Below are 26,186 nucleotides of genomic sequence, written 5' to 3'. Positions count from 1 at the left end.
TATAGTAGTTATATTCTTGTATATAGGGGGCAGTATTATAGTAGTTATATTCTTGTACATATGGGGCAGTATTATAGTAGTTATATTCTTGTACATAGGGGGCAGTATTATAGTAGTTATATTCTTGTATATAGGGGCAGTATTATAGCAGTTATATTCTTGTACATATGGGGCAGTATTATAGTAGTTATATTCTTGTATATAGGGGCAGTATTATAGTAGTTATATTCTTGTACATAGGGACAGTATTATAGTAGTTATATTCTTGTATATAGGGGGCAGTATTATAGTAGTTATATTCTTGTACATATGGGGCAGTATTATAGTAGTTATATTCTTGTACATAGGGGCAGTATTATAGTAGTTATATTCTTGTACATAGGGACAGTATTATAGTAGTTATATTCTTGTATATAGGGGGCAGTATTATAGTAGTTATATTCTTGTACATATGGGGCAGTATTATAGTAGTTATATTCTTGTATATAGGGGCAGTACTATAGTAGTTATATTCTTGTACATAGGGGCAGTATTATAGTAGTTATATTCTTGTACATAGGGACAGTATTATAGTAGTTATATTCTTGTACATAGGAGCAGTATTATAGCAGTTATATTCTTGTACATATGGGGCAGTATTATAGTAGTTATATTCTTGTACATAGGGACAGTATTATAGCAGTTATATTCTTGTATATAGGGGGCAGTATTATAGTAGTTCTATTCTTGCATATAGGGGCAGTATTATAGTAGTTATATTCTTGTACATAGGAACAGTATTATAGTAGTTATATTCTTGTATATAGGGGGCAGTATTATAGTAGTTATATTCTTGTACATAGGGGCAGTATTGTAGTAGTTATATTCTTGTACATAGGGGCAGTATTATAGTAGTTATATTCTTGTACATAGGGAGCAGTATTATAGTAGTTATATTCTTGTACATAGGAGCAGTATTATAGCAGTTATATTCTTGTACATATGGGGCAGTATTATAGTAGTTATATTCTTGTACATAGGGACAGTATTATAGTAGTTATATTCTTGTATATAGGGGGCAGTATTATAGTAGTTATATTCTTGCATATAGGGGCAGTATTATAGTAGTTATATTCTTGTACATAGGAACAGTATTATAGTAGTTATATTCTTGTATATAGGGGGCAGTATTATAGTAGTTATATTCTTGTACATAGGGGCAGTATTATAGTAGTTATATTCTTGTACATAGGGAGCAGTATTATAGTAGTTATATTCTTGTACATAGGAGCAGTATTATAGCAGTTATATTCTTGTACACATGGGGCAGTATTATAGTAGTTATATTCTTGTACATAGGGGCAGTATTATAGTAGTTATATTCTTGTATATAGGGGGCAGTATTATAGTAGTTATATTCTTGTACATAGTGGCAGTATTATAGTAGTTATATTCTTGTACATAGAGAGCAGTATTATAGTAGTTATATTCTTGTACATAGGAGCAGTATTATAGTAGTTATATTCTTGTACATAGGAGCAGTATTATAGTAGTTATATTCTTGTACATAGGAGCAGTATTATAGTAGTTATATTCTTGTACATAGGAGCAGTATTATAGTAGTTATATTCTTGTACATAGGTGCAGTATTATAGTAGTTATATTCTTGTACATTGGAGGCACTATTATAGTAGTTATATTCTTGTACATAGGGGGCACTATTACAGTAGTTATATTCTTTTACATAGGGGGCAGTATTATAGTAGTTATATTCTTGTACATAGGGGCAGTATTATAGTAGTTATATTCTTGTACATATGGGCAGTATTATAGTAGTTATATTCTTGTACATAGGGAGCAGTATTATAGTAGTTATATTCTTGTACATCGGAGCAGTATTATAGTAGTTATACTCTTGTACATAGGAGCAGTATTATAGTAGTTATATTCTTGTACATAGGGGCAGTGTCACGGTCCCCATGCCTCCTGTCACGGTCCCCAGGCCTCCTGCCGTGCACCTCACCGGACCCTCCGTTGCGCATGCTCGTACTTACCTCGCGCTGCAGCCTCGCTCCCTCCAGCCCCGGCCTCGGAGTCCTCCTCTGACCAGCCCGTGGCCGGTGACGTCATTACATGCCCTGCGCATGCACCGTAGGCCGCGGCCGGCTCACTGTTACTGATCTTATCTCCGGCAGTGCCCTGACCCGGTAGCACCGCCGGACCAATGGGGGCACAGCTGCGTCTATATCAGGCCGCCCTCCCATAGTGGAGGCGCCTGATCGTTGTTGTTCTACAGCATTCTAGGTCCTGTGGTCGCCGTGCAATAGGCTGCCACCCACTGTTTACGTTGTGCTTCCTTGCAGACCTGCTGTCTGACTCCAGTCCTGCCTTCCGTGTCCATACCTGCTGTCTGACTCCAGTCCTGCCTTCCGTGTCCGTGCCCGCTGTCTGACTCCAGTCCTACCTTCCGTGTCCGTGCCCGCTGTCTGACTCAAGTCCTGCCTTCCGTGTCCGTGCCCACTGTCTGACTCCAGTCCTGCCTACCTGTGTCGGTACCTGCTTTCTGACTCCAGTCCTGCCTATGTCCGCACCTGCTGTCTGACTCCAGTCCTGCCTAACCGTGGTGCCACCTGCTGTCTTATTCCAGTCCTCCCTACTCGTGTCTACTTAGGCAGTCCCACTTCATTCCCGCTCTCCTGTTTTCATCTCGGCACTCCATTCCGAGCCGTCCCTCTTGGTACCGGCCACCGTGGCATTCGAACCCCTGGACCTGCTCCTAATGGTCCCTGTATAGGGGTCGGGTCCACCTGGTTGCTCGTCCGGGGCCCCTCGGTGCCACGGTCCAGAGGGTCCACTCCGGGAATCCCGCCTTGTCTAGCGAGGAGCTAACAGTACGATCAGGCCATGGATCCCGCCGGTATTTCAGCTCCCGGTCAAAAAGAGTTGCTCTTTTTACGGGAGAACCAGGAGCGCATCATGACGGTAATGAAGTCCATGGAGTCCCACTTGTCTGCCCTTCAGGCTGCCAATCCGGGGAATGCTGTCCAACTGGTCAGCCTCCAGCAGGAACTGGGCCAGCAGCGTGACGCTCAGTCCCATATCCTGTCTTATATGGCCTCGGTAGACAACCGTTTGGGGGACCTCCAGTCCGCCGCTGCAGCCTTGGCCGCCATCCCCGGTCCCGCTTCGTTTCCCTCTCCTCGCCTTGCCAAACCACCCCGGTACAGTGGAGACCCCAAACAGTGTAGAGGGTTCTTAAACCAATGTAGCCTGGATTTCGAGCTTCAGCCTCACCAGTACCCCTCCGATAGGGCCAAGGTCGCCTTTATCATGTCCCATCTGGAGGGGGAGGCCTTATCCTGGCTAAACCCTCTCTAGGAAAGGGATGATCCCATGGTCTCTAATATTCTGGTTTTTCTGGACACCTTTCGTTAGGTGATTGATGAGCCAGGACGGGTAGCCTCTCTTATTGAGTCGCTTTTCAACCTTCACCAGGGCACCCTGACAGTTGGTCAATATGCCATCCGGTTCCGCACCATGTCTTCCGAATTAGGTTGGAATAATGCGGCATTGGTCGGAGCCTTTTGGCGTGGATTGTCGGGCAGGATAAAGGATGAATTGGCAGGTTGGGATACTCCCACCACTCTTGAGGACCTCATCTCCCTGGCCACTCGAATAGACCTCCGGTTCCAGTAGCGTGCCCGGAAATGAGCGAGGGACAGGAGACCCATCAGGCCAGTCCCGACCGCTAATCGGTCCTTTAGTCCACGACCGGCTGGTTCTATTCACACTCCGCCTCCCGAGCCCATGCAGGTAGACCGGGTCCGGATGGCAGAGAGACGTCAGAAAGAAAGACGGGAGCAGGGTCTCTGTCTTTATTGTGGAGGAGCATCCCACTTCATCCGCTCTTGTCCTGAGAGATCGGGAAACTCTTCCACCTAGGCCAGGTAAGAGAGGCCTTTCTAGGTGATAATGATTCCTCTCAAGCTCTCACATTATCTGTTCTTTTACTTTCAGGAGAGAGACGTGGGTCCGAGGTGGCCTACGTGGATTCGGGCTCTGCAGGTAACTTCATCCGGCGTGAAGTAGTGGACAAGTATCGGATTCCCGTGGTTACTTTGAGGAACCCTCGTGTGATTGTTTCCGTTGACGGCAGACCGCTACGAGAACCCATTACCACGGTCACGGAGGAGGTTGTTTTGCAAGTCGGCGCCCTCCACCGAGAGAAAGTGGCCTTCTACGTGTTGCCCGATCTGTCTCATGCCATTCTACTTGGTCTTCCGTGGCTACGTACTCATCAGCCGGTACTCAACTGGTCGTCCGGGGAGGTTTTGCGCTGGGGAGACCAGTGTCAAGGTCGCTGTCTGAATCCTATTCGTCCGGCCGTTCCCGCACGTCCACCTCGGGAGCTCTCGGGGCTTCCTTCAGCCTATTGGTCCTATGCAGACGTCTTTGACAAGAAGGAGGCGGAGGTCCTGCCACCACACCGGTCCTTCGATTGTTCAATCGAGTTAATCCCTGGTTCCATTCCTCCTAGGGGTAGGATTTATTCACTGTCTCCCGCAGAAACCGCAGGAATGTCTGAGTACGTCAAAGAGAACCTCGCCAAGAGATTTATTCGGAAGTCTTCCTCCCCCGCAGGAGCCGGTTTCTTCTTTGTTAAAAAGAAGGACGGTTCGCTGCGCCCATGCATCGACTATAGAGGTTTAAGCAACATCACTGTCAAGAACCGGTACCTACTCCCACTCATCCCGGAGTTGTTTGACCGTCTCAAAGGGGCACAGATCTTCTCCAAATTGGACCTCAGAGGGGCATACAACCTCATCCGAATCCATGCCGGCGATGAATGGAAGACCGCCTTTAACACCCGTGACGTCACTTTGAGTACCTGGTGATGCCATTCGGTCTGTGCAATGCTCGGGCTGTGTTCCAGGAGTTCGTCAATGAGATCTTTCGGGATCTCCTGTACTCCTGTGTGGTAGTATACTTGGATGACATCCTTGTCTTCTCCTCAGATCTTCCATCCCATAGGAGAACTGTCCGCCTGGTTCTTCAGCGTCTTCGGGAGAATCGTTTGTATGCCAAGATGGAGAAATGCCTGTTCGAGCAAACCTCACTACCATTTCTGGGCTACATTTTCTCTGACGCCGGTCTGCAGATGGACCCCGAGAAACTGTCCGCCATTCTCAAATGGCCCCGCCCCGTCGGCTTAAGAGCCATCCAACGTTTCCTCGGGTTCGCCAACTACTACAGGCAGTTTATTCCGCACTTTTCCTCACTCTCCAAACCAATCTCCGCCTTTACCCGTAAGGGGACCTCTTCAAATTCCTGGACGCCAGAGACCGAGGAGGCCTTCCAGTCGCTAAAACGGGCTTTTTCCATGGCTCCTGTGTTGTCCCGTCCTGAGAGCAGCAAACCTTTCATGTTGGAGGTGGACGCTTCCTCGACAGGAGCTGGGGCAGTCTTATCCCAGAAGACTGCTTCGGGTCGCCTACGCCCCTGTGGATTCTTCTCCAAAGCTTTCTCCTCATCCGAGTGCAATTACTCGATTGGCGACCGCGAGCTTTTGGCCATCAAATTGGCATTGGAGGAGTGGCATCACCTTCTGGATGGAGCTGTCCACCCGTTTGTTATTTACTCAGACCACAAGAACCTGGCCTACCTTCAGTCCGCCCAGAGACTTAATCCTCGACAGGCCAGATGGTCCTTATTTTTCGCTCGCTTTGATTTTGAGCTTCACTTTCGCCCGGGGGACAGAAACACCAAAGCCGATGCCCTATCCAGAGTCTTTCAACGAACTGAGGTTGGGGAGGAACCTTCCCACATCATCGAGCCCACGAAGATTATCACTGTGACACTGTTGACTCTGCTTTCTCCACCTCCAGGCAAGACTCTCATGCTGGAGAATGCCAAAACCAGAGTTCTGCTGTGGGGGCATTCCTCCCGATTGGCTGGTCATGCCGGAATTGGGAAGACCCTTGCTCTCATATCTCGGTATTATTGGTGGCCAACTCTCCGCCAAGATGTGACGGACCTTGTTGCCTCCTGTTCCTCCTGTGCTAGGAATAAGACACCACATCGGTCTCCGTTTGGTCTACTGCTTCCTTTGCCGTCACCTTGGGAGAATATTGCCATGGACTTTATCACTGATCTGCCCCGCTCTTCAGGCTGTATGGTGATTCTAGTGGTTGTGGACCACTTTTCCAAAATGGCACATTTCATTCCTTTGAGTGGTCTTCCTTCTGCACCTGAATTAGCCAAGATTTTCGTCCATCAGATTTTCAGGCTTCACGGCCTACCTCGACGGATTGTGTCTGATCATGGAGTCCAGTTTACTGCTAAGTTTTGGAGAGCGCTTTGTAAACTTCTGGATATATCCCTGGATTTTTCATCTGCCTATCATCCGCAGACCAATGGGCAAGTAGAGCGAACCAACCAGACGTTGACTACATACCTTCGGCATTTCTCCAACTCCCATCAGAATGACTGGGTTGATCTGCTTCCATGGGCGGGGTTCGCCTACAACAATCTTGCCGGCGAATCCTCAACCAAGTCGCCCTTTTTCGCGGTGTTCAGCAAACATCCTAATATACCTCTTCCTGTAGCCACGACCTCCGAGGTACCGGCAGCCAACTCCTTGTTCCAAGTATTCTCTAAAATCTGATCCGAGACCAACACGGCCCTCAAAAGGGCCTGCGAGCGGATGAAGAATCACGCAGACAAGAGGAGGTTGGATCCTCCACCGTTTCACTTTGGGGATAAGGTCTGGCTCTCCTCCAAGTACATCCGGCTAAAATTGCCCTCTTACAGGCTGGGCCCCCGGTACATTGGCCCTTTTGAGATCCTGGGACTTGTCAATGAAGTCGCCTACAAGTTGAGGTTGCCTGCTTCGCTCCGCATCCCGAACACCTTCCACGTCTCTCTTCTGAAACCTGTGGTACTAAATCGGTTCCATTCCTCGCCTTGCCCTGCTCCTCAGCCGGTGAGTTCTGACGACACCTTCAAGGTAAGAGATATTCTCGCCATGAGGAGAGTTAGAGGGAGGACCTTTTTCCTTATTGACTGGAAAGGTTTTGGTCCTGAGGAGAGATCCTGGGAGACTCGGGAGAACATCCACGTTCCCCACATTCTCAGGAGATTTTTTGCCAATCGCAGCAGGGGGCGGCTTAAGGGGGAGGGTACAGTCACGGTCCCCATGCCTCCTGTCACGGTCCCCAGGCCTCCTGCCGCGCACCTCACCGGGCCCTCCGTCGCGCGCGCTCGTACTTACCTCGCTCTGCAGCCTCGCTCCCTCCAGCCCCGGCCTCGGCGTCCTCCTCTGACCGGCCCATGGCCGGTGACGTCATTACAGGCCCTGCGCATGCGCCGTTGGCCACGGCCGGCTCACTGTTCCTGATCTTACCTCCGGCGGTGCCCTGACCCGGTAGCACCGCCGGAACAATGGGGGCACAGCTGCGTCTATATCAGTCCGCCCTCCCATAGTGGAGGTGCCTGATCGTTGTTGTTCTACAGCATTCTAGGTCCTGTGGTCGCCGTGCATTAGGCTGCCACCCACTGATTACTTTGTGCTTTCTTGCAGACCTGCTGTCTGACTCCAGTCCTGCCTTCCGTGTCCATACCTGCTGTCTGACTCTAGTCCTGCCTTCCGTGTCCGTGCCTGCTGTCTGACTCCAGTCCTGCCTTCCGTGTCCGTGCCCGCTGTCTGACTCCAGTCCTGCCTTCCGTGTCCGTGCCCACTGTCTGACTCCAGTCCTGCCTTCCGTGTCCGTGACCGCTGTCTGACTCCAGTCCTGCCTTCCGTGTCCGTGCCCGCTGTCTGACTCCAGTCCTGCCTACCTGTGTCCGTACCTGCTGTCTGACTCCAGTCCTGCCTATGTCCATACCTGCTGTCTGACTCCAGTCCTGCCTAACCGTGGTGCCACCTGCTGTCATATTACAGTCCTCCCTACTCGTGTCTACTTAGGCAGTCCCACTTCATTCCCGCTCTCCTGTTTTCATCTCGGCACTCCATTCCGAGCCGCCCCTCTTGGTACTGGCCACCGTGGCATTCGAACCCCTGGACCTGCTCCTAATGGTCCCTGTATAGGGGTCGGGTCCACCTGGTTGCTCGTCCGGGGCCCCTCGGTGCCACGGTCCAGAGGGTCCACTCCGGGAATCCCGCCTTGTCTAGTGAGGAGTTAACAGGCAGTATTATAGTAGTTATATTCTTGTACATAGGAGTAGTATTATAGTAGTTATATTCTTGTACTTAGGGGCAGTATTATAGTAGTTATATTCTTGTACATAGGAGTAGTATTATAGTAGTTATATTCTTGTACTTAGGGGCAGTATTATAGTAGTTATATTCTTGTACATAGGAGTAGTATTATAGTAGTTATATTCTTGTACTTAGGGGCAGTATTATAGTAGTTATATTCTTGTACATAGGGGGCAGTATTATAGTAGTTATATTCTTGTACATAGGGACAGTGTTATAGTAGTTATATTCTTGTACATAGGGGCAGTATTATAGTAGTTATATTCTTGTACATAGGAGCAGTATTATAGTAGTTATATTCTTGTACATGGGAGCAGTATTATAGAAGTTATATTCTTGTACATAGGGACAGTATTATAGTAGTTATATTCTTGTACATACTGTAGTTTTATTCATGAATATATTAGACAGTGTTATAGAATTTTTTTTTAACTTAAGATATATTATATCTATTATATTCTGATCCATGGGGGAGAAAAGGGGAAAGATAGAATAAATTCTTCTAGTTAATGTTGTTACTAGTATGTATTGATGATGTTCCCCTTTCCACAGTTGTGTAATCTTTTCACTTGCAGGATGTTACCTACTGAGCTGTTGTCAGACATAACGTTGATTGTAGTTACTGATCTTGGAATAATCTTGTCGGTGAAGGAACTAGGTCAATACAATAAGAGGTATACATAAAACAAGAAACTGTATGCAAAAAATAAACAAATGGAATTTTAACCCCTTAGTGACGGAGCCAATTTTTAAAATTCTGACCAATATCACTTTATGCGGTGATAACTCTGGAACGCTTCAAGAAATCCCATTGATTTTTAGATTGTTTTTTCGTGGCACATTATAATTTATGATAATGGTTAATTTAGATTGATATGTTTTGTGTTTATTTATAAAAAATATCAGAAACTTGACAAAAATGTAAAAAAATTGCAATTTTCAAACTTTGAATGATTATCCGTTTAATCCAGATAGTCATACCACAGAAAAACATTAATAAATAACATTTCCCACATGTCTACCTTACATCAGTATCATTTTTAAAATGCTAATTTATTTTGTTAGCCTTTTAGGAGGTTTAAAAATGTAGCAGTAATTTTTCATTTTTTCAAGGAAATTTACAAAATTTATTTTTTTGAGGGACCTATCCAAGTTTGAAGTGACTTTAGGGGTGCTATATATTGGAAGACCCTAAACGTGATACCATTTTAAAACCGGCACCCCCTGACACATTGAAAACTGCTGTCAGGTAGTTTATTAACCCTTCAGGTGATTTTCAGGAATTAATACAAAGTGGTATAGCAGGAATGGAAAAGTGTTTGTTTACCACCTAAATGTCGCTAACTTCTGAACTGACCGCTATAGTCGGAGACTCTGAGGCCGCTATTTAGCCATGAACTGCTTTGGCAAACATCAGATCCACACAATCATGGTCTCGGTGTGTCAAATTAGATTAAAGCGGAAGCCCCAACAATCTATTAACCATTTTTCCGATGTAGTCACTTTTGACAGCAGCAACTAAGGGGTTAAACAGATATGGACGGTGCCAACACTGATCGTTTGTGATACAGCAAGTTGTCAGCTATAGTGGACAGCCGACAGCTGCTGGATTGTCACCTGTGTGGGGATGATATTCTCTTACAGTCATATGTTAAAGTTTGGGCACCCCTATTAATGTTAACATTTTCTTTATAACAATTTTGGTTTTTGCAACAGCTATTTCAGTTTCATATATCTAATAACTGATGGACTCAGTTATATTTCTGGTTTCAAATGAGGTTTATTGTACTAACAGAAAATGTGCAATCTGCATTTAAACAAAATTTGACAGGTGCAAAAGTATGGGCACCCTTATCATTTTCTTGATTTGAACACTCCTATCTACTTTTTACTGACTTCCTGAAGCAATAAATTGGTTTTGTAACCTCATTGAGCTTTGAACTTCATAGCCAGGTGTATCAAATCATGAGAAAAGGTATTTAAGGTGGCCACTTGCAAGTAGTTCTCCTATGTGATTCTCCTATGAAGAGTGGCATCATGGGCTCCTCAAAACAACTCTCAAATGATCTGAAAACAAAGATTATTCATCAGAGCTTTTCAGGGGAAGGATACAAAAAGTTGTCTCAGAGATTTAACCTGTCAGTTTCCACTGTGAGGAACATAGTAAGGAAATGGAAGAACACAGGTACAGTTCTTGTTAAGCCCAGAAGTGGCAGGCCAAGAAAAATATCAGAAAGGCAGAGAAGAAGAATGGTGAGAACAGTCAAGGACAATCCACAGACCACCTCCAAAGACCGGCAGCATCATCTTGCTGCAGATGGTGTCACTGTGCATCGGTCAACAATACAGCGCACTTTGCACAAGGAGAAGCTGTATGGGAGAGTGATGCGAAAGAAGCCGTTTCTGCAAGCACGCCACAAACAGTCACCTGAGGTATGCAAAAGCACATTTGGACAAGCCAGTTACATTTTGGAAGAAGGTCCTGTGGACTGATGAAACAAAGATTGAGTTGTTTGGTCATACAAAAAGGCATTATGCATGGAGGCTAAAAAACACAGCATTCCAAGAAAAACACTTGCTACCCACAGTAAAATTTGGTGGAGGTTCCATCATGCTTTGGGGCTGTGTGGCCAATGCCGGCACCGGGAATCTTGTTAAAGTTGAGGGTCGCATGGATTCAACTCAGAATCAGCAGATTCTTGACAATAATGTGCAAGAATCAGTGACGAAGTTGAAGTTACGCACGGGATGGATATTTCAGCAAGACAATGATCCAAAACACCGCTCCAAATCTACTCAGGCATTCATGCAGAGGAACAATTACAATGTTCTGGAATGGCCATCCCAGTCCCCAGACCTGAATATCATTGAACATCTGTGAGATGATTTGAAGCGGGCTGTCCATGCTTGGCGACCATCAAACTTAACTGAACTGGAATTGTTTTGTAAACAGGAGTGGTCACAAATACCTTCATCCAGGATCCAGGAACTCATTAATAGCTACAGGAAGCGACTAGAGGCTGTTATTTTTGCAAAAGGAGGATCTACAAAATATTAATGTCACTTTTATGTTGAGGTGCCCATACTTTTGCACCGGTCAAATTTTGTTTAAATGCAGATTGCACATTTTCTGTTAGTACAATAAACCTCATTTGAATCCAGAAATATAACTGAGTCCATCAGTTATTAGATATATGAAACTGAAATAGCTGTTGCAAAAACCAAAATTGTTATAAAGAAAAAAGGTTAACATTAATAGGGGTGCCCAAACTTTAACATATGACTGTATATCTCAGGTCAGTAAAAAGACATATTGGCTGTCATTAAGGGGTTAATATGGCTTATGATTACATAAAATAACATGTCCTCTTCATAAATGTAAGGAGATGGACATACTGCCCGTGTACCCCTTGAAATAAGTGTAACGTTATATTTTGTAATGTTAATGGTGATGTGCATTCATAATGTTAATATTGTGTGTTGCCCAATGGTAGGGCGATTTAGAGAAAATGATTGGGACTAGCCCATAATGGGAGAGGCTAAAGTGAAAGGACAGAGACAGCTTCCTGTCAAAATGAGAGATAGGACTGCTTTCTTCGCACACTGTGACCTAAGGTCTGATCAGGGAACAGTGCTGCATGACCTGGGTGTCCCTAACATGAGATGAGACTGTAAAAAGGGATAGAGAAATCTTAGTGAAGGAAGGACATAAGTGACCGAAGAAAAGAGTGATCGATTGGAGACAAGTCCTGAGACAAGATGCCTTTGCAGTAGGGCCCAGAGTTTATAGCTCCAAGAAGCAGCAGGTCTTGATGGGGCAGAGTATGTGAGAAGAAGAGGGCGCCCACGGTGGGAGCTCCAAGGCATCAGGGACCGGGAAAGATAAGGATCAGCCATACTGGCAACATACAGTGGCATTTAAAAGTTTGGGCACCCCTGGTCAAAATTGCTGTTATTGTGAACAGTTAAGCAAGTTGAAGATTAAATGATCTCTAAAAGGTCTAAAGTTACAGGTGACACATTTCCTTTGTATTTTAGACAAACAAAAATATATATTTTCATATTTTACATTTTGAAAATTGCAAAAAGGAAAATGGGCTGACACAAAAGTTTAGGCACCCTGGATGGTTAGTAACTAACACCTACAGATGGTGTTATGTTTGCATCAAGAATTTGTAGAAATTTCATTGAATCCATTCTTCCCTCTACCCATGAAATGTTCAGTGTGCAGTTGGCTGCAACACAAACCCCAGAGCATGATTGATCTACCCTCATGCTTAATGGTTGGCGAGATGTTCTCCTGAGATTATGTGCCCTTTTCTCTCCATACGAGAAACAAAGAAATGGGGGCACCACCGAAAGGATAATTAAAGGGATCCAACCTAGACCTAAATAGTACATATGTCTGACAAAAAGGAGAGAAATAGGCCATGAGCAGGGGATCACCCTGAATAGGACATAGCATATAGAACACAAAATTTATCAAACACAGCAAACAGCAACAATTCTTAAAAACATTAAAAATGGTCACAGATGTGACACATACACAAATAATACAATGCTCATAATAGAGCAACCCACCTGCTACCAACTATCACCCTCCCCGAGAATGATGCCTATATCCCTAGGTCCATGTAAACCGGATTCTCAATAGGAGAATTAGTAAGCCCACACAGGTAATATAGAGTCAGAAACACCAATAATATACAAATACAACGAAGAAATGATGCAATTCCAACCCAGTAATTACAAAAAACAGTACAAGGGATAATGTAAACCCAAGAAGATGCCGATCACTATGAGGTGTACAAAAAAGATAGAAATGCACACTAAATAGACCTCATATATGCGTAGAGGTACCCCAGCCCAAGATCAGGTATAGGGAACATCAAGGACCAGATCAGCCAGACCATTAGGGGCTAGAGAGGGTCTAAGTGGACAGAGAAAATCTCCATAACCACCCCAAATGATAACCACACATACAAAACCCATGAGAAGTGAAGTGGGGCAGGTGGAGCCAGAGACCCGACGCGTGTCGCTACTCTAGGTGGCTTCGTCAGGCGTGTGGCGACACGCGTTGGGTCTCTGGCTCCACCTGCCCCACTTCACTTCTCATGGGTTTTGTATGTGTGGTTATCATTTGGGGTGGTTATGGAGATTTTCTCTGTCCACTTAGACCCTCTCTAGCCCCTAATGATCTGGCTGATCTGGTTCTTGATGTTCCCTATGCCTGATCTTGGGCTGGGGTACCTCTACGCATATATGAGGTCTATTTAGTGTGCATTTCTGTACACCTCATAGTGATCATTGTATTATTTGTGTATGTGTCATATCTGTGACCATTTTTAATGTTTTAAGAATTTTTGCTGTTTGCTGTGTTTGATAAAATTTGTATTGTATATGCTATGTCCTATTCAGGGTGATCCCCTGCTCATGGCCTATTTCTTTCTCTCCTTTTTGTCTTTTCTCTCCATACATACCTTTGATCAGTGGACCAAAGAGTTATATTTTAACCTCATCGGACCAAAGGACTTGTTTCCAAAATGCATCAGGTTTAGTTAGATGTTCTTTTGCATACTTCTGATGCTGAATTTTATGGTGAGGATGCAGGAGACGTTTTCTCCTGATGTCTCTTCCATGAAGCCCATATTTGTGCAGGTGTCTCTGAACAGTAGAACAATGTACCACAATTCCAGAGTCTGCTAAATCTTTCTGAATGTCTTTTGCAGTCAAGCAGGGGTTCTGACTTGCCTCTCTAGCAATCCTATGAGTAGTCCTCATTGAAATTTTGCTTGGTCTTCCAGACATTATCTTGATCCCCGCTGTTCCTGTTAACTGCCATTTCATAATTATATTTCGAACTAAGGAACGGCAACTTGACAACGCTTTGCTATCTTTTTATACTTTTCTCGTACTTTGTAGGACTCCTCCATTTTCTTTTTCAGAATGCAGTAGGCAGCTGCTTAGAAAAACTCATGGCTGCTGTTTTTGGCACAAGGTTAGAGGAGGCTGGGTTTTTATAAAGGTGAGAAATTTGCATCACCTGGCCTTTCCTAACGATGATAGTGAACAAGCCATAATTCTAACCGGCTAATTAAGGTTTGAAATGTTGGTGATAGCTCAGCACACAAATCTCCAAGGGTACCCAAACTTTTGCATCAGCCCATATTCCTTTCTGTAATTTTTAAAATGTAAAAAAAATGACAATATATTTTTTTGCCTAAAATACAAAGGAAATGTATCAGCTTTAACTTTAGGCTTGTTAGAGATCATTTCATCTTCAACTTTCTTAACTGTTCACAATAGCAGTAAATTTTGACCAGGGGTGCCTAGACTTTTACATGCCACTGCAGTTCCCTAGAAGGGAAAGAAGTCATGGAACCATGGACTGAGATTAGACCTATTGCTAACTGGACTGAAGTACTGAGCTGAGCGGTGGTGAAGTAGAGAGTAACGGTGAAGATGAAGGACAAGTGAGTAAAGAGGAAGGCATTAGTACTGTGTGTGAAAAATCCTCCGTACTGTGAAGGAAATTATCATAAAATTGTGTTTCCTCTATTGACCATATGTAATTCCCACCAAGTTATTGTTTAGGAAAAAGCTTATCTTTGACTGGTGGTCTCCCTCATTGAAGTCTCAAACATCTGGTCCTGGTCAACCCAAGTCATCGGTAACATGCGGCCTGCAAGGGCATGGCACCCCATAGCACAGGTCCACACACCCTGCCAGAACCCCCACCTTCATATAATGTGCATGGTCGTACGAGACGAGTGTCTCACCCACGGCTAATGCCCCGTTCTATATATTTCTTGTCATTTCTTCAACATATCACAGCTGGCTGTAACCCAAGACTGAAGACCTCAGTCACACTGGACTCCCACAAATGTTACTCATTTGAGGACCATAGTTGGTGCCACCCAACTCACAGCATACCAAACTGATAGAACCCTCCAGTGTTTACGGCAGCAAATGTAAAAAAGTCAGAATACAGATAGGAAGTGGTCAAATGCTCCTCTGTTAGGCCAGACCTATGGCACAGTCTAATAAGCAGATACTTAGGGCAGCCATGGGCAGAATTTCTTACGCCACTTCCTGCCATATGTAACTGCAGAACCTCAACATATCAAAGTATCAAGGCCAAGGGCATAAAGTTGTAAGTCAGCACACAATAACAATAAAAAATACATCTCTAGGCAATATGGTTTTGGGCCAGTATTTCCTTCACTCACCCACTCAGTAGAGCATTCTCCAGCTGGTTTGTAACTTTGCGATAACTACCCATAGCGTGATAGACCAAGGAGTTACACGGGAGCATCCGTGGTCTCACACACTGCCAGATGCCTCCACTAACGGGGTCCTTGTACGTGCATACATCTCTTCCTGACACCTCCAGATTACACTCCATCTCTTCACTGCTGCCATTAAAGTGGAAATACCCTTTAAAAGATACCTAAAAAGCAGAAGCAGAAATGTGGAAGAGGAAGGGGGGGGGATTAGAATAATAATATGAATCTCCATATAGCCACTCTGAAAAGTCACAAAATATACAATAAGTGATAATGGATGAGAAGTCACATTGACCAAAATACAATGTGCTTTGTCTGTAGGAGCAGTATTATAATAGTTATGTTCTTGTGCATAGGAGCAGTATTTTAGTAGTTATATTCTTATACATAGGGGGCAGTATTATAGTAGTTATATTCTTATACATAGGGGGCAGTATTATAGTAGTTATATTCTTGTACATAGGGGCAGTATTATAGTAGTTATATCCTTGTACATAGGGGCAGTATTATAGTAGTTATATTCTTGTACATAGGGGGCAGTATTATAGTAGTTATATTCTTGTACATAGGGGCAGTATTATAGTAGTTATATCCTTGTACATAGGGGCAGTATTATAGTAGTTATATCCTTGTACATAGGGGCAGTATTATAGTAGCTATATTCTTGTACATAGGAGCAGTATTATAGTAGTTATATCCTTGTACATAGGGGCAGTATTATAGTAGTTATATTCTTGTACATAGGGGGCAGTATTATAGTAGTTATATTCTTGTACATAGGGGGCAGTATTATAGTAGTTATATTCTTGTACATAGGGGGCAGTATTATAGTAGTTATATTCTTGTACATAGGGGGCAGTATTATAGTAGTTATATTCTTGTATATAGGGGCAGTATTATAGTAGTTATATTCTTGTACATAGGGGGCAGTATTATAGTAGTTATATACTTGCACATAGGGGCAGTATTATAGTAGTTATATTCTTGTACATAGGAGCAGTATTATAGTAGTTATATTCTTGTACATAGGGGGCAGTATTATAGTAGTTATATTCTTGTACATAGGTGCAATATTATAGTAGTTATATTCTTGTACATAGGGGGCAGTATTATAGTAGTTATATTCTTGTACATAGGTGCAATATTATAGTAGTTATATTCTTGTACATAGGGGCAGTATTATAGTAGTTATATTCTTGTATATAGGGGCAGTATTATAGTAGTTATATTCTTGTACATAGGGGGCAGTATTATAGTAGTTATATACTTGCACATAGGGGCAGTATTATAGTAGTTATATTCTTGTACATAGGAGCAGTATTATAGTAGTTATATTCTTGTATATAGGGGCAGTATTATAGTAGTTATATTCTTGTACATAGGAGGCAGTATTATAGTAGTTGTATTCTTGTACATAGGGGGCAGTATTATAGTAGTTATATTCTTGTACATAGGGGGCAGTATTATAGTAGTTATATTCTTGTATATAGGGAGCAGTATTATAGTAGTTATATTCTTGTACATAGGAGGCAGTATTATAGTAGTTATATTCTTGTATATAGGGGCAGTATTATAGTAGTTATATTCTTGTATATAGGGGCAGTATTATAGTAGTTATATTCTTGTACATAGAGGGCAGTATTATAGTAGTTATATTCTTGTATATAGGGAGCAGTATTATAGTAGTTATATTCTTGTACATAGGAGGCAGTATTATAGTAGTTATATTCTTGTACATAGGGGGCAGTATTATAGTATTTATATTCTTGTATATAGGAGCAGTATTATAGTAGTTATATTCTTGTACATAGGAGGCAGAATTATAGTAGTTGTATTCTTGTACATAGGGGGCAGTATTATAGTAGTTGTATTCTTGTACATAGGGGGCAGTATTATAGTAGTTATATTCTTGTATATAGGAGCAGTATTATAGCAGTTATATTCTTGTACATAAGAGGCAGTATTATAGTAGTTGAATTCTTGTACATAGGGGGCAGAAATATAGTAGTTATATTCTTGTACATAGGGGCAGTATTATAGTAGTTTTATTCTTGTACATAGAAGCAGTATTATAGTAGTTATATTCTTGTACATAGGGGGCAGTATTATAGTAGTTATATTCTTGTATATAGGGGCAGTATTATAGTAGTTATATTCTTGTACATTGAGGGCAGTATTATAGTAGTTATATTCTTGTATATAGGGAGCAGTATTATAGTAGTTATATTCTTGTACATAGGAGGCAGTATTATAGTAGTTATATTCTTGTACATAGGGGGCAGTATTATAGTATTTATATTCTTGTATATAGGAGCAGTATTATAGTAGTTATATTCTTGTACATAGGAGGCAGAATTATAGTAGTTGTATTCTTGTACATAGGGGGCAGTATTATAGTAGTTATATTCTTGTACATAGGAGCAGTATTATAGTAGTTATATTCTTGTATATAGGGGCAGTATTATAGTAGTTATATTCTTGTACATAGGGGGCAGTATTATAGTAGTTATATTCTTGTATATAGGGGCAATTTTTATTGTAAAAACCAAACAAATACAAATAACATTCCTCCAATAATACAAAACTAAATTCACTAGGATTGTACATACATTCATTACATATCCAGTTTATACATATCAAATTAACTTAGAGTCCATACTCCTAGTTTGAGGAGAGAAAAAAAAAAAAAAAAACACACTTTACAAACAGAGCTCATCATGTTCCTTCCCAGTGACTCATCCTTCACTATCTTAACATTTCCTAATTTCTCCTAATAATTTTTCCTATCTGAGTTCGGACATTATCTGGTTGACAGCGTCACAGATCTGAGTCGGAGTTATTCTGTTCACCACCGGTCTCCATCTCAGACTCTACCCGAGTGCCCTCAGGTAAGGGCTTCCGCTTTGGCGGAGGACAGTCCTCTACGTCCCTATCACACTCTGCGTCAATTCTCTTAAGGTCATCTTCAAATTCGCCGTCAGACTCAGACAGAACATCAAACCTGTTAGATACGACCATTACACCTGCAGAGCTCTGGAATTTCTTCCCGGCTCCTTGGCCAGTGTCATACCCCTCAGGTTTACGGGAGGCCTTGTCCTTTTTCTTCCTTTTCTGATTATTGCTATACTCTTCAGACACAGATGGTAGCACTGAAGTAATGCCTTCCTGTGACCGCTGCCCCTGAGGTACAACCTCCATACTCCCCTGTTCTCTCTCTGAACCCAGCTGCTCTGATGTTAGCTGAGTAGACCCCTGGTGGATCTCTGGTCTGGTCAGTATTTCCCCTGACAGTAAAGCTGCCTCCTCCAGAATCTCTGCCCCTGCCACCAAGTCCTCGTCAGGAAAGTCCTTACAGATATTGTGCCAGGCGTCTGGACAGTCCCTGTGAGGGTGACCGATCTTCCCACAGAGGTTGCACCTGATGTTCTGGCAGTCTGCAGCTAGATGGCCAACCTCCCCACACAGGCTGCACTTCACCACAGTACAGGTATTTGCCAGGTGACCTGCCTTGCCACATTTAAAGCACTTACGAGGCTGCCCAGGATAGAAACACACACCCCTCTCCCTCCCAATAAAGAAGGAGTTGGGTAAATGGGCAGTGATGTTATTGCATTGGCGCAGTTCACCAAAACCCGCCACCCTCCGGTCCAGATCCCATCACTGTCTCTGCTTTTGGTGAGGTCAGAGACCAGGTCACAATGCCTCCAGAGCCACACCACAATGTCCTGCGGGGGAACAGACTCATTCCAGAAGATGACATTTACGGTGACAGTATCTGGCTTAGAGATAGGAATAAAGCTGAACTTACTCCAGCCCTCCGTGTCTCTAAACTTGGGGAAACTAGACCAGAATCTGTCCAGGTCAGACATGAGCTTAAAGCTGACATCATAGCCCTGCCTGTCTGGAAGATTAATCACTGCCAGGATGCTGACTGGCACAAACCCCATCTGGTGGCACAAGAGCTCCCTGACGACAAACCTCCTGTCCGGCAGATCCTCCTTGGCACCTCTGTGCCGGAAGCGCACGACGTTTCTCCGTTTAAACGCCTGGCCTGTATAATTGGTACCAGAGGTAAAGGACGGAGCACCACGACTCCAGGCATTACTGGGGGGACCGTGCGGGGTCACATTGGGTTGACTGACGGGGTGAAGGTCTGCAGCAGGAGGGGCAGCCCCACCTTGAGTGCTCGAAATTAAAGGGGGGAAATCACAGACATTATCATGCACATTGTTATCATCAGCATCAATGTCATTATCAGACTGTGCAGCGTCCACCAAAGATACTGTGCTCCCCCAAGCCCCCGACCCCCCAGATACAGTGCGGTTATCCCCAGCATCAGAGCCCTGCTGGGCACCATCAGTAATGACCGGCACATGTCCACTGCCCAACTGTTGTGCTTGGCATTCTGAGACTTGTAGTCCCTCTGCAGGAAAGTGCAGTCCATGCTGCTGGTTGGAATCTGCTGCAGGCTGCTGTGCTGGGCATTCTGAGACTTGTGGTACACCTGCTGGAATCTGCATAACATGCTGCTGCAGTATCTGACCCTTTTGGAAGCAGAAACTTGCAGGCTGCAGCACTGGCCGCACCGGCTTCTGGGGCCCACCTGGGACAATGTCTGAGCTGGAACCTGCAGAGTCCTGCTTGTGTGCCATAAACAGTTCCTGGTTCCTATAAGTCTCTGCCAGGGGCCCCATCTTCTCAAGGACACAGTCCATGTCCGTCACCACTTTTGCCAGCTGTATGCCAAGCATGTTCAGAGTCTGATCACAATAGGTGTGATCTCCACCAGGATTAGCAGCCTTTACCTTATAGCCCATGTCTATCTGTTTCTGCAGCAAGTCTTTGTGCTGCTGTAACTCACCGAGCCTCTTGACCAGTCCTGGGATCTCCTCTACGACCTGAAGCTCAGGTGCACATGGCGTCTCCTCCTGGGATCCTGCTTTCAGCAATGTCCCTGGATGCTTGAAACCAGACGTCTCCTTAACTTTCACCACCGCTGGTTTCGTGGTTCCAGGCTCCACAGCACTTTTACTGCTGCCACCTGACTGCGACCTTGTGCGCCCAGAGCTCGCCATGCTGGCCACCACATGCTTCTGCTGCAGGTTCTCCTGGAGCGTCTGTCTCTCCAGTGAGGTTCTCCTCTGTCTGCTGGGAGTCAGCTGCACACCTGAAGATGGTGATGGCACCTCCTGAGCTGCAGGCTGCTTTCCTCCATTCAGCTTCTCACCAGTAGATTTCTTCTGGATTTCTCCTAGTTGTCCTTCACTCTGCTTGCCTTGGCTGGCCGACTGCTTAACTGGAACTTTCTTACCCACAGCCATGGCTTTTCCTTGTTCCGTTACTTTTTGCACTTTCACAGCTTCATCTTTCTTGCTGCTGCTGCTGCTACTTCCATTGTGAGCTTTCTTTCCCTCAGAAATAACTTTGGGACTTGCATCCGCATTAGAAACAGCTTGAGCGTTACTTCCCAGTGTAGGCCTGGAAGCCTGGGCCTTGCTTGGGGAGCTTCCCCGCCCAGGGTGGCCTCCCCCTGGCTTGCTCCAGACATCAGGAGAGCTACAAACACACAACCTCTCAGCTAGGAGGCAGTATTATAGTAGTTATATTCTTGTACATAGGAGCAGTATTATAGTAGTTATATTCTTGTACATAGGGGGCAGTATTATAGTAGTTATATTCTTGTACATAGGTGCAATATTATAGTAGTTATATTCTTGTACATAGGGGGCAGTATTATAGTAGTTATATTCTTGTACATAGGTGCAATATTATAGTAGTTATATTCTTGTACATAGGGGGCAGTATTATAGTAGTTATATTCTTGTACATAGAGGGCAGTATTATAGTAGTTATATTCTTGTATATAGGGAGCAGTATTATAGTAGTTATATTCTTGTACATAGGAGGCAGTATTATAGTAGTTATATTCTTGTACATAGGGGGCAGTATTATAGTATTTATATTCTTGTATATTGGAGCAGTATTATAGTAGTTATATTCTTGTACATAGGAGCCAGAATTATAGTAGTTGTATTCTTGTACATAGGGGCAGTATTATAGTAGTTGTATTCTTGTACATAGGGGGCAGTATTATAGTAGTAATATCCTTGTATATAGGAGCAGTATTATAGTAGTTATATTCTTGTACATAGGAGGCAGTATTATAGTAGTTGTATTCTTGTACATAGGGGGCAGTATTATAGTAGTTATGTTCTTGTACATAGGGGGCAGTAATATAGTAGTTATATTCTTGTATATAGGGAGCAGTATTATAGTAGTTATATTCTTGTACATAGGAGGCAGTATTATAGTAGTTATATTCTTGTACATAGGGGGCAGTATTATAGTAGTTATATTCTTGTATATAGGAGCAGTATTATAGTAGTTATATTCTTGTACATAGGAGGCAGTATTAAAGTAGTTGTATTCTTGTACATAGGGGGCAGTATTATAGTAGTCATATTCTTGTATATAGGGAGCAGTATTATAGTAGTTATATTCTTGTATATAGGGGCAGTATTATAGTAGTTATATTCTTGTACATAGGAGGCAGTATTATAGTAGTTGTATTCTTGTACATAGGGGGCAGTATTATAGTAGTTATATTCTTGTATATAGGGAGCAGTAATATAGTAGTTATATTCTTGTATATAGGGGCAGTATTATAGTAGTTATATTCTTGTATATAGGGAGCAGTAATATAGTAGTTATATTCTTGTATATAGGGGCAGTATTATAGTAGTTATATTCTTGTATATAGGGAGCAGTATTATAGTAGTTATATTCTTGTACATAGGAGGCAGTATTATAGTAGTTATATTCTTGTACATAGGGGGCAGTATTATAGTAGTTATATTCTTGTATATAGGAGCAGTATTATAGTAGTTATATTCTTGTACATAGGAGGCAGTATTATAGTAGTTGTATTCTTGTACATAGGGGGCAGTATTATAGTATTTATATTCTTGTACATAGGGGGCAGTATTATAGTAGCTATATTCTTGTACATAGGAGCAGTATTATAGTAGTCATATTCTTGTACATAGGGGCAGTATTATAGTAGTTATATTCTTGTACATAGGGGGCAGTATTATAGTAGTTATATTCTTGTACATAGGGGCAGTATTATAGTAGTAATATTCTTCTACATAGGAGCAGTATTATAGTAGTTATATTCTTGTACATAGGGGCAGTATTATAGTAGTTATATTCTTGTACATAGGGGGCAGTATTATAGTAGTTATATTCTTGTACATAGGGGCAGTATTATAGTAGTTATATTCTTGTATATAGGGGCAGTATTATAGTAGTTATATTCTTGTACATAGGGGGCAGTATTATAGTAGTTATATTCTTGTACATAGGTGCAATATTATAGTAGTTATATTCTTGTACATAGGGGGCAGTATTATAGTAGTTATATTCTTGTAGATAGGGGCAGTATTATAGTAGTTATATTCTTGGACATAGGGGGGCAGTATTATAGTAGTTATATTCTTGTACATAGGGGGCAGTATTATAGTAGTTATATTCTTGTATATAGGGGCAGTATTATAGTAGTTATATTCTTGTACATAGGGGGCAGTATTAGGCTACTTTCACACATCAGGTTTTCGGCGTCAGGCGCGATCCGGCGTCGTGCCGGAACGCCGGATCCGGCAAATGTTTAGTAAAACCGGATGTGACGGATCCGGTTTTCTGCCGGATCCGTCTTTTTCTTGACAGACAAAACCGGATCCGTCTCATCCGTTTTTCTATCCGTTTTTCGACGGATTACGCCGGATCCGGTTTTTAAAATTGACCCTTGTGGCCTTCCGAACGGGATTGGCTACTGGAAAACTATATATAGCATGTTCCTACAGCCCTTCTTTGACAGGTTGTAGAGGAGAAAGTGCAGGTTGGAAAGAAGAGCAAGTTACTGGCGAAGATGGATGTTGTCATTGGAAATATTTTGAAGAATTTGGCGGATTTTACAGCGGAGGCGAATCGTTTGAGGGTGATTGTTCTGGAGAAGGAGAGAGCGAGACAGCAGCGCATCAGGCATCGTAGACGACGTTTGTGGATCCACCCCATCACAGCCAAGAGAATGACGCGTGGGGTCTTTTCTACACTATGCATGGACCTTCGACGAAACCCGGATAAATTTTTTGGATATGTTAGGATGAAAATGGAGAATTTTGATTACTTGGTGGAGCGCATTGCACACCTCATAAGAAAAGCGGACACCTATTGCCGCTTCTCCGTTTCACCCGCAGAGCGTCTGATGGTGACTTTAAGGTAAGCCACATTTATTGGATATGCTCGCATCAGAGCACACTTTCACTGCAATCTTGTTGGTGGTAGTTTGTATCTCCAAGTGTTAGGTCAGTTTTGGTATGTAATGCTGTGATTTAAAACTAATTTATTGTTTTTTAATTCCCCACAGATTTCTTGCAACTGGAGAATCCCTTTCGTCACTGCATTTCCAGTACAGACTCGGGATTTCCACCATATCTGGAATTGTGAAGTACACATGCCGTGCACTGTGGGACTCCTTAGCTGAAGAGTTTTTACCAGAGCCCACAACAGAGAGGTGGATTGAAATTGCTGACAAGTTTCAACAGATATGTCAGTTTCCAAACTGCTTGGGCGCTGTGGACGGGAAACATATCCGCATTGTAAAGCCAGCCGGATCGGGATCGGAATATTTCAATTACAAGAAATATTTTTCAATTGTCCTCATGGCCATCGCTGACGCGGAATACAAATTTATTGCGGTTGATATTGGGGCCTATGGCCGCTCCAATGTCTCTCAAGTTTTCAAACTGTCTGCCATGGGGCGTAAACTGTATGGAAACACCTTCCAGTTCCCACCACGTAGACCGCTGCCGCAAACATCTGGTCCACCTATGCCATTTGTCTGTGTAGGGGATGAAGCCTTCCAGCTGTCAGAACACCTTTTGAAACCGTACTCTAGCAGAGGATTGACAAGACCAAAACGCATTTTTAATTACCGCCTCACAAGAGCAAGAAGAATGGTTGAATGTACCTTTGGTATTCTGACAGCCAAATGGCGGGTCCTATTGACTGCGATCAACCTCAAGACAGAAACTGTGGACGAGGTGATCAAAGCTTGCGTGGTACTCCACAATTTTGTTATCTGCAAGGAACCCATTTCCATTGAGGACACCTCTGAAGAAACCACCTTGCAAGATTACCATGACATTACCACTAGAAGTTCTGTGACGGTTTCAGTAATGAGGGACAATTTTGCACTATACTTTATGTCACCTCAAGGCAGAGTACACTGGCAGGATGACAGAGTGTGAAAGATTTGTGCCCTAACCAAACTTGTGTACCTTCTGTACCAACAGTATATACCTTTGCCAACCAAAGTTGGCTATCTTGTCATGGTCTCTATTTTTAGCTTTAGGCCACAGGTGTGTACCTGGTTGTGTTTTATGCAAAGTATTTCACCTTTTAACAAAAGTTGTGTACATTGTTAGGAAATCACCAACAATAAACACAACTTTTTAGGTGAAATACTTTGCTTCAAACACAACCAGGAACACAACTGTGGCAAAAAGCTAAAATTTACCCACAGTTATATACCTAGTTTTGAATACCATTTCACCTTTTAAATACCCTGTATTTAACCTTTTTCGCCGCAGAAAGAAATGACAGACAACCAGTGTAAAATAATTTAACTTTTATTGAAAAATGTTTTTTTTAGTAAACTTTTTTAAACTTTTAATAAACATGTTTCATAAAAATTTGAAACTATAAAACTGAAACCATAAAACTGGTCATTTTTATTTAAATACACACATTATAAATCTGTGTAGTGTGTGGTGGAAATACTGCTGTAGGGGCTGCGGGACACTTCGACACTGGGAGTGTGGAGAGAGGACTGGGATCGTGGTGGGGAAGGAACAGTTAGAGGTGAAGGTGTGGAAAAAACTACTGAATGGGTGGACATGTGGGAAGCAGAAGAGGTGGTGGGTGGTGGAGTGGAGGGTTGGGCAGGGACTGTAGGAGCAGATGATGTTGATGGCAAGTTGTATGGGGAAGGAGTTTGGTACGGGGCAGGTTGCTGGAAGTGGGGAGATGTCTGGTACGGGGCAGGTTGCTGGAAGTGGGGAGATGTCTGGTACGGGGCAGGTTGCTGGAAGTGGGGAGATGTCTGGTACGGGGCAGGTTGCTGGAAGTGGGGAGATGTCTGGTACTGGGGAGGTTGCTGGTACTGTGGAGGTTGCTGGTACTGGTGAGGTTGCTGGTGCTGGGGAGGTTGCTGGTGCTGGGGAGGTGGCTGGTGCTGGGGAGGTGGCTGGTGCTGGGGAGGTGGCTGGTGCTGGGGAGGTGGCTGGTGCTGGGGAGGTGGCTGGTGCTGGGGAGGTGGCTGGTGCTGGGGAGGTGGATGGTGCTGGGGAGGTGGATGGTATGTAATAGGAGGGGGAGGATGGAAAGTGGCTGGAGGTGGATGGTATGTAATAGGAGGGGGAGGATGGAAAGTGGCTGGAGGGGGTGTAGATGTAATAGGAGGGGGAGGATGGAAAGTGGCTGGAGGGGGTGTAGATGTAATAGGAGGGGGAGGATGGAAAGTGGCTGGAGGGGGTGCAGGTGGAGGAACTACTGTGGTGGGAGGAGGAGGAGGAGGTTGGGAGGTAACTTGCTGGAGAGCAGCG

The 26,186-nt window shown here is 43.5% G+C and overlaps 1 protein-coding gene across 1 annotated transcript in view; it reads right to left on the bottom strand.

Moving 5' to 3' along the window:
• The window catches only part of LOC141054343 (NXPE family member 3-like), a 94,420-nt gene that overhangs the window by 21,474 nt on the left and 46,760 nt on the right, over positions 1–26,186 (bottom strand). Inside the window, exons 2-3 of the mRNA XM_073551660.1 lie at positions 15,466–15,686; positions 8,820–8,890 (exon numbers count right to left, since the gene is read on the bottom strand). Of these exons, the coding sequence (XP_073407761.1) occupies positions 8,820–8,890; positions 15,466–15,686 (292 nt within the window). The remainder of the gene's footprint in view (positions 1–8,819; positions 8,891–15,465; positions 15,687–26,186) is intronic.

Source organism: Dendrobates tinctorius, unplaced genomic scaffold, assembly GCF_039654945.1.
Source record: "Dendrobates tinctorius isolate UK_male_01 unplaced genomic scaffold, ASM3965494v1 ptg000178l, whole genome shotgun sequence".
Classification (NCBI taxonomy): domain Eukaryota; kingdom Metazoa; phylum Chordata; class Amphibia; order Anura; family Dendrobatidae; genus Dendrobates; species Dendrobates tinctorius.
The sequence above is the reverse complement of the archived record's forward strand: the minus strand, read 5'-3'. Positions and strand labels throughout refer to the sequence as shown.